Source organism: Meles meles, chromosome 7 (assembly GCF_922984935.1).
Source record: "Meles meles chromosome 7, mMelMel3.1 paternal haplotype, whole genome shotgun sequence".
Classification (NCBI taxonomy): domain Eukaryota; kingdom Metazoa; phylum Chordata; class Mammalia; order Carnivora; family Mustelidae; genus Meles; species Meles meles.
Window position 1 is genome coordinate 30,476,994 of NC_060072.1, and position 13,476 is coordinate 30,490,469.

Sequence of the window (13,476 nt, forward strand, 5' to 3'; positions counted from 1 at the left end):
ACGGCTTAGACTGAGGGACTTAAATCTTTCCTTTGTCTATTTCCTATTACCCTTTCTTCACTAACCACCCTGACTGCAAAACCCCCGAGTTCAAAGATGGTTGCTTAATTAGCCTGAGGCCTTTTCCCATGGGTGGCCGGAATGGTTGCTGCAACACCCCTCGTCATACTTGCGTGTACACCCGGAGGTGTGTCATGCCCCGTGTAAAAGACTGTCTTGGTTATATGGAGCATTTGGTTTCTATCTGTGAGAACAGCAATAAAATCTGTATACAGGTGGTTAACGTATCACTCAAAAATATTCAAGTTCCTGCTCAGCCCAGGGGTACAGTGAAAAGGGAGCAAGCACAGCACAGTCTAGTGAGGGAGACAGACGGGAGGAACAAATACAGCAACACCAGCTCTGAGCGGTTGTGGAGGAGAACGTACGGAGGAGGCCATGTTGGAGAATGGAAAGCCTGATTTCAGTAAGGTGTTCAGGACGACTTTCTGTAGTGACAATGAAGCCAGCATTTAGAGATCCAGAAGGATTCAGCAGTGCTGGAAGGGCAGAGAAGGCTTTTCAGGCACAACAGAAACAATCTTAAAAAGGAGGAAAAAAAAGAGTCTGTCCTCTGAGCAGGAATTATTTGTTTTGGGATGAGGATGGTTGTACACGGCCATCCACATGTTGCCCCTCATCAGGGAGGTGACTGGCCAGGATCCGGAATGCAGAGTGTGATTGTGAGGCAGGGCTCACGGCCGAACCCTGCATGTATCTCCTACGCATCTTTACTCAGCTTTCATTTCCGTCTTTGTCCCCAGCCACTATCTGGGATGGTAGAGAAATGCCGTGTCCTGCTTTCCTAGTTCCCCAAGCTCAGAGCGTGAAGATGTGGGTCAGAGTTTCTTCTGGGCGTGGCTCGTGAGGAGCATTAAAAATCCTTTATGTTATCGTGTCCTTTCATGATCTGTGATTGCTAGGAATTTCACTTCTGGACATTTCAAGACAGTTTTAGCTTTTCTCCCTCACATGGTGTGAATAATTCACTGGGTTAGTGATGGGATTGTTTGGGGTATGGATATTGATGAGGGCTTCATCCCCTTCATCTCCTGAAATGAAACCACTCAGGTATTTTAGGTTCACCCTCTAACATTGTCAGGCCTGTCACAAAGAGGGAGGATCAGGAGGGCTACAGAGCAAAACTCCTCAGTGACCAGGATGGTTTTTGAAGATAAATATAGCCTGCTAGATAATAAAACGAAAATGTAAGCTCATAAATTTCTGAGGGGGAAAAGTAGAAAAGATAAGTTACCAAATGACTGAAGGGTCCAGGACGAAAGCTTCAGGAGAGCAAGGTCTTGGGTTGTGCTGCCCACTGCTGGGTCCTCACTGCTTAGAAGGGTGCCTAACACAGAGCGAGGCCCTGGGACCATGTGCTGAGGAAACAAACAGAGAGACCGTGAACAGACACACTTAGCTAGGTAGGAGTATGAAGGTGTGTTTTATACATCCTTTTAAAATAAACTTGAAGACATCTGGGTGGCTCAGTTGGTTTGGCTCAGGTAATGATCCTGGAGTCCCGGAATCCAGTCCCACTTTGGGCTTCCTGCTGAGTGGGGTTTCTACTTCTCCCTGTGACCCACCCACCCCGTGCGCTCTCTCTCTCATTCTCTCTCTTTCAAATAAATAAAATCTTTAAAAATAAAATAAATTTGAATTGCAAATGGTGGAGTTTGAGTTTGTTTTTATTATTTTCAACAAATGGCGAATTTATGATAGAGGGAAACTTGAAAGTTTTCATCTTCCTAAAAACTGGCTGGGAGCCTCATGGAGAAAGTGGCTTTGATCCCAAAGTTACAGCACCTAGAATATTTCAGCATCTCTGAGATGTATGATTGGTTATGGTTCATACATCTTTCCTATGTGTATAGCCTGGGACAGGCTATTCAATCTCCCTGTATCTGTTTCCTCGTTTGTAAAATGGGAATACTAGTAGAACCTACCTTATGGGATTAATGTGAGGATTAAATCAATTAATAGAGGTAAAGTACTTGAAACAGTGCCAAGTACATAGTAAGCTCTGTATGCTAATGGTCATCACAATCATCATCATCATCATTAGAAGTATACTTCCCATGTTTGAGGAAACCTCACTCAGGAACTCTCATATGAGAGCTGAAAATGTAAAACTGATTAAAATCTTTTAAAAACCCTCTGTAATGTGTATATTTATATTTTTGCTTGTTTTCATAATAGTTTTAATAAGATAAAATTCACATACTATAAAATTCACCCTTTTAAAGTATATGATTCAATGGTTTTGGTATATTCACGAAGTTGTGTAACCATTACCACTGTCTAAGTTTTAAATATTTCACCATTCCAAAAAGAATTTTATTTTATTTTATTTTATTTATTTGACAGGTAGAGATTACAAGTAGGCAGAGAGGCAGGAAGAGAGAGAGAGGAGGAAGCAGGCTCCCTGCTGAGCAGAGAGCCCGATGTGGACTCGATCCCAGGACCCTGGGACCATGACCTGAGTGAAAGGCAGAGGTTTTAACCCACTGAGCCACCCAGACACCCCCTAAAAAGAATTTTAGAACTAACTCCCTTTCTCCCTTCCCCCTTTCTCCCTCCCTCCTTTCCTTCCATCCTTCCTTCCTTCCTTCCTTCCTTCCTCTCTCTCTCTCTTCCTCTCTTCCTCTACTCTCCTCTTTCTTTTCTTTCTGTCTGTGCCCAACATGAGGCTTAAACTCATGACCCTGAGATCAAGAGTTGCATGTTCCACCAACCGAACCAGCCAGGTGCCCCAGAATTTTAGAACATTTTCATCACCATCATAGCATTACCAGTCTCTCCCATTTCTTCTCTCCTCCTAGCTCCTGGCAACCACTAATCATAGTCTGTCTTCATATATTTATCTATTATGACCATTTCATGAACATATGAATCATACAATGTGTGATCTTTATATATAGCTTCTTTAATTTAGCCTAATGTTTTCAAGACTTATCCACATGGTAGCATGTATTAGTACTCCATCCCTTTTGTGAGTAAATAATACTCATTATATAGATATACCACATTTAGTTAATACATTCATTACTACAGCATTTGGATGCATATGGAATGTTTCCATTTTCTCAGCTATCATGAATAATCCTTCCATGACATTCATGTACAAGTTTCATGTGGATGTATGTTTTCATTTTTCTTTGGTATATACCAAGGAGTATAATTGTTAGGTCTTTTGGTAATTTCTATGTTTAACTGTTTTCCAAAGTGTCTACACCATTATTCAGTCTCACTAGCAAATATATGAGGGTTCCAATTTCTTTTATCTTTACCAACATTTGTTATATTCTTTTTTGTTTTAGTCATCCCAATGGGTATGAAGTGGTATCTCATTATGGCTTTGATTTGCACTTCCCTGATGACTAATGATGTTGAGCATGTTTTCATGAGTTTATTGGTCATTTGTGTATCTTTGGGGAAATATCCATTCAGACCTTTTGACCATTTTTGAGGTATTTTTCTTTTTATATTTGAGTTGTAGGAGTTACATGTTCTTTATATGTTCTTCAAAAAATCTCTTATCAAATATATGAATTGCAGATGCTTTCTCCCATTCTATGGGTTTTTTTTTTTTCAGTTTCTTGATGTATCTTTTGAAGCACAAAAGTTTTTAATTTTTATAAAGTCCAATTTATTTATTCATTTGTTCATTTAGTCAGTCATTTGTACTTTTGGTGTTGTATCTAAGAATCCTATGTCTAATCCAAGGCCAGGAGAATTTACTTGCATGTTTTCTTCTAAGAGTTTTATAGTTTTCGTTCTTACATTTAAGCCTATGATCCATATTGAGGTAATGGTGTGAGGTAGGGTCCAAATCCATACTTGTGAATTTAGACATCTAGTTTTTCCAGCACCGTTTGTGGAAAACACTATTCTTTCCCCATTAAATTGTCTTGGCAGTCTTGTCAAAAATCAATTGATCATAAGTGAAAGTGCTTATTTCTGGATTCTCAGTTCTGTTCCATGGATCTATATGTTTGTCTTTATACCCATTGACATACCGTCTCGACTGCTATAGTTTTGTACTAAATTTTGAAATTGGGAAGTGTGTGAGTCCTCTAAGGTTATTCTTCAGTATTGTTTTGGCTATTCTGGGTCCCTTGCATTCCCTTATGGATTTTAAGATCAGTTTGTCAACTTCTGCAAACATGGCAGCTAGGATTTTGATAGGAATATTATTGAATCTGTACATATCAATTTGGGGAATATGCCATCTTAACAGTATTAACTGTTCTGATCCACAAACATGGCTTTGGATGCCTTTACATTTATTTAGATCTTTAATTTCTTCTAGTGATGTTTGTAGTTTTCAATAAACAAGCCTTGCGCTTTTGTTAAATTTATCCTAAGTATTTCATTCTTTTTGGATCTGTTGTAAATAGAGTTGTTTTTTAAATTTTATTTTCAGATTGCTCATGACCATATGTTTGGAGGGCTTTTTGGCTTTTTATTGTGATAAAATATACACAACATAAAATTTACCATTTTAATCACTTTTAAGTATACAGTTTACAGACAGTAAGTATTCACAGTGTTGTGTAATCATCACCACTATCTATTTTGAGAACTTTTTCACCATTGCAAATGGAAGCCCTGTACCCATCAAACAAAAACTCCACCCTCCCCCTCCTTCCAGCCCATCGTGGCCTCTGCCGTTTCTGTGTCTATGAATTTGCCTGCTCTGCATATCTCACATTAGTAGACTTGTGCACTATTTTCCTTTGTGTCTGACTTATTTCCCTTAGCATAATATTTTCAGGGTTCATCATGCTGTAGCATTTATCAGCATTCCAGTCATTTTTGAGGCTGAACAATCTCTGTTGTATGTACATACCACATTTTGTTTCTACACTTACCTGTTGATAGATATTTGTGTTTCCACCTTTTGACTTTTGTGAGTAAAGCTGCTGTGAACAATGGTGTACAAGTGTCTGTTCAAGTGCCCGCTCTCAATTCTTTTGGAAACATACCTAGGATTGGAATTGCTGTGTCATATGGTAAATCTGGTTTAACTTTTTATGGAACAGCCAAACTGTTTCCTACAGCAGCCGCACTGTTTGCTGCTCCCCCAGCAATGCCCGAGGGTTCCAGTTCCTCCACATCCTCACTCACACTTGTCGTTTTCCATTTTTAAAAAAATAATGGTCATCTTGATGTGGTATTTGTTTTTAATTAAGAACTAGACTGCAGGGGCGCCTGGGTGGCTCAGTGGGTTAAGGCCTCTGCCTTCGGCTCAGGTCATGATCCCAGGGTCCTGGTATCGAGCCCTGCATCGGGCTCTCTGCTCAGCGGGGAGCCTGCTTCCCCCTCTCTCTCTCTGCCTGCCTCTCTGCCTACTTGTAATTTCGGTCTGTCAAATAAATAAATAAAATCTTTAAAAAAAAAAAAAAAGAACTAGACTGCATTGGGGCACCTTGGTGGCTCAGTGGATTAAGCCTCTGTTTCAGCTCAGGTCATGATCTCAGGGTGCTGCAATCAAGCCCCGCATCGGGCTCTCTGCTCAGCAGGGAGCCTGCTTCCCTCTCTCTCTCTGCCTGCTGCTCTGCCTACTTGTGGTCTCTCTCTGTCTCTCTGTGTCAAATGAATGAAATCTTAAAAAAAAAAAAAAAAAGAAAAAAGATTTAGACTGCATCTAAACTCTCCTTTTAGTGGTAAAACACCTCATCTAGCTCTAGCAGACAGGTACATACAAAGTGTATTTCATGTAAAAACTCAAGGAAAATTGGAATTTTATCCATTCATTGTTAGCTTTATTTTCTCTCTGTAATTGTAATTTTTATAATACTGTAGTTGATAAACAATTAAATGTAAGCTGGGTATTTAGAAGGAAGATTATTAAATACTTTATATCTATCTAATCTATCTATCATGCTGAGGTTTGGAAAATATAACTCTTCCTATCTTTTCTGTGATGTCAAAGACAACAGATACCACCACTGTTAGAACCTTAGCAGACAAGAGTGAAGAGATCAGCGGATATTTCTTGAATCCTTCTTTATTGTCATCGGAATGTTCACCAACATCCTTGAAAAAGAAAACAGAAGACATGAGTGACCTCCCTTCTGAGAGCCAAAGAAGCATACCACTCGCTCTGACTGACGCTTTAGAGCATATTATGGAACAACTCAATGTTCTGACCCAGGTAGGCCAGCATGTTTTGTCCTGAGGGGTAGGTTATACAAAACAGCCCGGGTTACAGTAGCCTGCAGAACTAGCAGAGCCAGGGGGAAAGTTCTTAGAAAGGTAAGCTCGGGGTGGCAATCAGTACAGCAAGGCACGCTCTGCTGAGCTGCTCTGGTAAGGTCTTGTGGAGGTAGATCAGAGTCCGTGTGTGCACATGCATGTGTGCATTTACACGCACACATGCACACGCGTGTGCACACACAGCTGCCCTTGTGCTCTCTCTGCCGTCTGGAGGCCAGAAGGAACAGTGGAGACTAGGAAGAACAGCAGTGATGCTCCATGCTATAAATGTAATATGATTCTGCTTGGTAAGGTTTTACCTGAAGATTTTTGATGTATTGTGCTCAGATTAGTGCATTATCAAAGAAATATCCAGGGCCATAAGAAAAACGGTTAACAATTTCTGGTTAGAATGAAATTTTGGCAATGTTTATAGTTTTTCACCTGAAGATATTCTTATTATCCAAGATATAACTTTCCTCATCCCAGAGCTTATTATGTTGATGCTGTGTTCTTCTGGAGGTGATGGTTTTTGCATACCTGTTTTAGAACATTACCTCGTCCTTGATGCCTTTTTACATTTGCAAAGAAGGTATACTATGGATCTTTATATATCAAAGGTCTTCCAACTCTTGGACAGAAGATACAGGTGTCATGTAAGGGAAGGGCGTGTTGAAATGGTTACCTCAATGGTTTCCCCTCCAGCTCTGCTGATTCAGTGTTTCCTTTGAAGACGTCTTATTGTTCCTGTATCTCTAGAATGAGGTTGCCCATATCTGTCAGAGCAGACCTTGCTACAGGTTATACTGAAAGAGAGGCTATCATGTGAGCTAGAGAGATGTCAGTTCCTTTCCCAGAATACATATTTCAAGTTCAAATAGCTCCTGCATAGAAACCCTCTCATTCTGTTCTCAACACTGGCTGTGCATTATCATCACCAGGGCGGTTATAAAGCTACAGATCAGGATGGCCAGTTCTCTTCTCCAGACAGCGCATTGCCATTGGCCTGGGGCAAGGCCCTGACATTTGTCCTTTTAGGTACCCCGTATGATACTGTTTCACAGCCAGGGTTTAGGGGCAGTCATTAAATGAATACTAAAAGCCTCTAGATGACATCTCAGGGCCTTTAGGACAAAGGGCCGTGCATGTGGATTTGGGGTCCTGACAGATTGTGGGGAAGGGCCATGTGAGCACTTGGAGTCATCACAAGATTTGTTCGGTGAAAATCATATTAAAATCACTAACTTTCACTTTGCAGTATTGAATTGGAGGTGACCTTCTCTGTATTTATCAGACATTTCTTCCCTTTAAAGACATCTTCCCTTTCGGCCTCATGCCAAAAAGTTAGCTTTGGTTGGCTTATTTCCCGTATTGCCGTGACTTCACCTGCACTGTCATATCCGGTGTCAGGGCCTTCTCAGAGCCCCTCACAAGTGAGTCTTTCCATCCTTCTTTTCACCTGATTCAGGGTTGAATGGATCTTTTAAGATTTATTGAATGTCTCCATGATTTTTAGTTTTGAAAGGCTGGCTTTCTTTTATAATTAAAGACGTTAAAGCAAGCACAACACACTTGCAAAATAGAAACAGTAGCAAGGCAGTAGCAAGTAAAACAAACATGTTCTGATTCACTTTCATTACAGATGACTGAGCATCTCCTAACTCACTCACGGTGCTTGTAACTTACCTGCACTGACTATAATCAGAAATCAAGTAAAAGAAAATTATATTTTATGTGGTAGATAAATGGAATTAGCCAGTGTTAAAGATGTTGCTATTATACACCTCAAAAGCGTTAGCATGTGGGATTGTGATAATGTATGCAAAGTATATGGCAAAATGCTTGCCCCCTATAGGTACTCAAGAAAGGATAGAAAATATTATTAGCATCATTTTTAATTAGCCATAGTCTATATAGGAAATATGAAAGCAATAGCTATTAAATAATGATATCTTAAAAATTATTTATCTTCAGAGGATGATAGGGAATCAGTTCATTTTCTTGACAATTGCTGACAAATAATCAAGTATTTATCTTGCCTTTCCTATATGAACTCTACCACTGGATAACCAAGTAGTAGATGAGGAAAGCATCTCTTATTTATAAATTATCCCAGCTAATAATTTTCTAAATGATGGAATTAGAATATCATCATTTATAGTCCACAAGAATGAATAGTTGTAGGCATTGAGCAGGTCCAACATTATGAGAAAAGAAATGATCAAACCTTATTACATGCATTCTGATGAAATAGATGTTTACCGATAGCCTTAACTTTTGGTCTTGTTAGATCCATAGTCTTACAGATCTAATCTGAGTCTAATCAAGCCTTTGAATCCAGCTGCCAAATTGTAGAAAATACAGAGAACAGAACAGACTGACCTGTGCCCTTAGCACGCTGACCTGAAAATTCAGACTAGTGGAAGCTCTGCAAACAAAACTCTGTTCTCAGGGGCCTGAGTTTGTCAACAAAGTGTTTTATTTTATTTTATTTTTTTAAGATTTTATTTATTTGACAGAAAGAGAGTAGGCAGAGAGGCAGGCAGAGAGAGAGGAGGAAGCAGGCTCCCTGCTAAGCAGAGAGCCTGATGCAGGGTCAGTCCCAGGACTCCGGGATCATGACCCGAGCTGAAGGCAGAGGCCTTAACCCACTGAGCCACCCAGGCGCCCCAACAAAGTGTGTAAAAAAAAAAAAAAAAAAGTGAGGGGAGAGGATGAGCACTGTTAATTAAAAGGAACTTTAAATGACATCTCAAACTTTGAAAATGGGTAAAACAAAATTATAGTGTCTAGGAATATACATTTGAAAGATAAAACTGTAAAGAATGTAAGAAAGCAGTTACTATAATGGTCAGGATGGTGGCGGTTGTAGGGGTGGGGCAGGAGTGGGGATTCTGAGAGGCCCATGGAAAGAACTTGGGTGGCTGACAGAGTTCTCGTTCTTTTTTTTTAAGATTTTATTTATTTATTTGTCAGAGAGAGTGCCCACAAGCAGAAAGAGAAGGGGAGGAGCAGGCTTCCCGCTGAGCAGGGAGCCCAATGCAGGGCTCGATCCAAGGTCCCTGGGATCATGACCTGAGCTGAAGGCAGACGCTCAACTGACTGAGCCACCCAGGCACCCCCGAGTTCTAGTTCTTGATCTGGGTGCTAGTCATCAGGGTATTTTTCTCATGAGGATTCATTCAGAGACATGTGTTTTGTGCAGCTTCCTGAATTCACTTTATTTTATAATAAAACATTTAAAAGAAATCTAAAAGGTCAAAGATGAAGTAGTCAATATCAAATTAGATTTGTGGAATTTAAAAGTAGCCGTGTGTGTGTGTGTGTGTGTGTGTGTGTGTGTGTGTGTATAGTCATATACTCATTTATTAGCCACAGGAGGCAAAAGAGCTAAGGTTCCTCAAGCCCTATGCGCCAGGCACTCGCGTAAGCATTTTATGTGCATTACTTCGTTCAGTTTTCCTAACAACCCTGGGAGGTGCTGTCATCATTTTCAAAGTGTGAGAACTGATGCCGGTCATTATAACAATTTATTTATTTATTTTTAAAGATTTTATTTATTTATTTGACAGACAGAGATCACAAGTAGGCAGAGAGGCAGGCAGAGAGAGAGGAGGAAGCAGGTTCCCTGCTGAGCAGAGAGCCCGATGCGGGGCTCTATCCCAGGACCCTGAGACCATGACCTGAGTTTAACCCACTGAGCCACCCAGGTGCCCCAAAGGAAACTAGGGATCAAGCTGGTATAGACAGGGTCCATCATGGATTGGTTGTGACAGAGTGACAGAGTCCCTGGGCTGGGCACGTGGCATCCCCCATCCCCCCCCATACTGCCATGTAGCATGTGGGGCTGTGCACAGGCTACCTGGGGCCCCTTCCCTGGCCTTGGTGCTTTAGGAGACCAGACAAGAATGGTCTACAGAGGCCTCATCTTTTACTCTCTTCTTACCAAAGGCATCACTTCTTCATCTTTTCCTCAAATTGCTTCATAGCACTTTACCAGTGGTAGGGCCCAGAAGCAGAACAAGTTCTGGGGCTAATTTATGAGCCCCTTCCTGGCAAAGGGGTGGACATTCCAGTTGCTGAAAGGATCTCCTGTGTAGAGATGACTGTCATCGTCCTCACAATCGGGTCACCAGGCATTGATTATTTTGTCCTCCTTTTGCAGACTGTTTCAATCTTGGAGCAGCGACTGACTTTGACAGAGGATAAGCTGAAAGACTGCCTTGAAAATCAGCAAAGGCTTTTCAATGTTATCCAACATAAAAGTTAATTAGAAAAATATGAACAGAGGCTTGATAAATGTCCACATGTACCTGTGCTCAGGAAGGCAGTGCAAGATGGTTCTGGCAACACGACCGTGTACTCACTATCATGGCCTTTCTTAGAAGGGCGAGCAACAGAACAAAAGGCAGAAAAGACATAATTAATGACCAATTTAAACACACAAATCAATGTCAAGGACTAATTCAGATCATTAACGTTTATGATTGTAGTACTAAAGTAATATAAGTATCCAAGCGGCTCAATATTTTCCCCCGTATTATTGTAAATGCCAGTTGTCGTTTATAGTCCAAATCCTGCCAGGAAAGTAACCAAATTTCCGAATTTCACTGTTAAATCATTTCAACTGATCACGTTCAGGCGATTGCTTAAAGCAGTGGATGTGTTCCCTTCATGAACAACACGCTTGAGGTGAAGTAATGCAGTTTCCTCTCCTGCATCCTGGATGCAGGGAATGAGCTAGCAGTCTGGCTCATGGGTCTGTCAGCTCAGAAAACTTACTCTTCCTTAACCATGTGCTGAAATGATGATCTTATAAAATTCCCAAAGCACAGAATTTCCACAGCAAGAACACACTTACATACGTGACATGGGGCTGTGGGTTTTTCATTTATGGTGTACACGGCTTATCCTTTGCCCAACCTGAAAGAAAATGAAGAGCTAGAAATGCATGAAGCACACATCTTTGCCCCTGTGGGTGAGTGCCCGGAATGACTGGGGTTGGGCCCAGACCTGTGACCCCAGGTTACAAAGATGGCGCCAGTGGGATTTCCGTAGGCTCTGATGTATGAATGAGGCAACACTGATATTTACAAATGCACACACACGCGTATGTCCACATGCTTCAGAAATGTTGCTGTTCAGGGTGATTTTGGTGGCTGGGTAATAAGTATGTATAATATTCACATCATTGTCTTCCTATTGTTTTTTTTTAGTGAATTGTGATTTAAAACAAAATGAAAATGAGCCTGGCATTCCAAAAAATGCTCAGGGTGATCTGGTTACAAATTAAGGATTTTGTTTTATCTAAAAAAAAATTAGAGATTAAATTGAAGAAAAATGAATTTTTGCTTGCTTTTCTGTTAACCTCAATCAAGAACAAAGGTGGGAGAGGGCAGTCTGTATTTATGCTGTCTGTTGGTAACATGGGGAAAATGCTATCTATGTTTTGAAAAAGAAGAAAAAGTCAAGTCCTATTTGTGTAGGAGTCCGTGTTGATAAATTTTTCCCAAGCAATTTCAATCATATCTATAAGGTGGTTTTTTAAAAAAATCACCTCGTTGTGTGTTTTAAGTGCCTTTTTATATTACACCAAGTGTGAACTTCTAGACATTTTCAAAAGTTTATAAAGACTAAGTGGCATTGTATTTTTATAACCTCGTTCAAAAGACTAAGAAATGAAATGTTATACCAATTTTTGTTTACCATTTCTTAAGCTTCAAACAATAAAGACATTTTACCTTTAAAAAAGTTGTGCCTTTCTTTTTAGAAAAGTGGTTAAAACCTTGACATACTAAACTTCTTATTCAGTTCAGTCACCTTTTATTGTGCATAACAGTCTCCTGGAGCATTTGTCCAGGTTTCTTGGGCCCTACCCAGTTTGTAGGATCATGAGGGTCAGTCGGGGCCCATCATCTGCATATCTAAGAAGCTCACAGGTGACCTAGCTGCCTGTCGGCCTAAGGCCCACACTCCAGAAACCCACGATGGAGCTACAGCCACTTCTTACAATGTGGTGTTGCCACATTTTTGCAGGTTATCACAGACCTTTATAAGAGATCTAAAAACAGTGGTGACAGAAATTAAAATGCCTTGAAACTTTTTCAAGAGGGTCATTTTATAATCCCCCCGCCTTTTTTAAGCATTTGCAGATTCTCTTTGCTTTTCCTCTGATTTCCAGCCTCTCCTCCTCCCAGCCTGCATATTCAGCTGCCTCATCAACATCTCCACTTGGTGAGTAGGCAGCTCTGAATCTGTCCTAAACCAAACTCTGCTCCGCCCTTCCGCACCACCTGCCAGCTCCTCCCCTAGGTCTCCTCCTTTGTCTCTGCGAGTGGCAACTCTCCCGACAGGCGCTCAGCTCAGGCTGACAACCTCAGAGTTAGGCTTGCCTGCTTTCTCTCACACCTCACATTCTATTCCTTTGGAAGATTTTGTCCGAATGGATGAAACACCCCGTCACTTCTCACTTCATTCCTCTGTCACCTGCCAGGGCCGAGGCCACCGTTATCTCTTACTGACGATGACATCCACCTCCCTGCAGGCCTGCCTGCTGTCCTTGCAGTCGGCCGGAGTACTCACTGAAGAGCGAGTTTACCCGTACGGCCCTTCTGCTCCAGACCTTCCAGGGCTTCCCATCTCCCTCAGCAGCGTGAAGGCTCAAGCCTTGGCAGTAGTAATGTGACCCCTACCCCCTCCTTGTGGAACTCCTCTCCCCCACCGCCTTGGGTCACCCTCCCTCACTGCCCTCTGGCCTTAGTGGCCTCTTTGCCTTCCTTTGAAGAAGCGAAATAGCTCCTGCCTGATGGCTTTTGTACTTGCCATTCCCTCCACCTGGAACTCTCCATCCCCAGCCCTCCTAACATTCCAGCCGTGCTCACGGGTTGCCTTTTCAAAGACATCTTTTTGTAAAAATATTTTTTCTTGGGGCTCCTGGGTGGCTCAGTCAATTAGCTGCCTGCCTTCAACTCAGGTCATGATCCCAGGGTCCTGGGATGGAGCCCCACATCAGTCTCCCTGCTCAGTCGGGAGCCCGCTTGCTTCTCCCTCTCCCTCTGCTGCTCTCCTTGCTTGTGCTCTCATTCGTTCTCTCTCTCAAATAAATAAATGAAATCTTTAAAAAAAAATTTTTATTCTTAAGCAATCTCCACACCCAACATGGAGCTCGAACCCACAACTTCATGATCAAGAGTTGCACACTCCACAGACTATGCCAGCCAGGCACCCCCACAGGTT

General features: G+C 41.5%; 1 protein-coding gene across 5 annotated transcripts in view; it reads left to right on the forward strand.

The window, feature by feature from the left end:
- The window catches only part of POC1B (POC1 centriolar protein B), a 102,090-nt gene extending 90,106 nt beyond the window's left edge, over window positions 1-11,984 (forward strand). For all 5 annotated transcript variants that reach the window (XM_046011297.1, XM_046011296.1, XM_046011299.1 and 2 more), the window contains 2 exons: window positions 5,978-6,199; window positions 10,406-11,984. In XM_046011297.1, coding sequence (XP_045867253.1) covers window positions 5,978-6,199; window positions 10,406-10,510 — 327 coding nt within the window. In that variant the 3' untranslated portion in view covers window positions 10,511-11,984. The remainder of the gene's footprint in view (window positions 1-5,977; window positions 6,200-10,405) is intronic.
- Window positions 11,985-13,476: the final 1,492 nt, after the last annotated feature.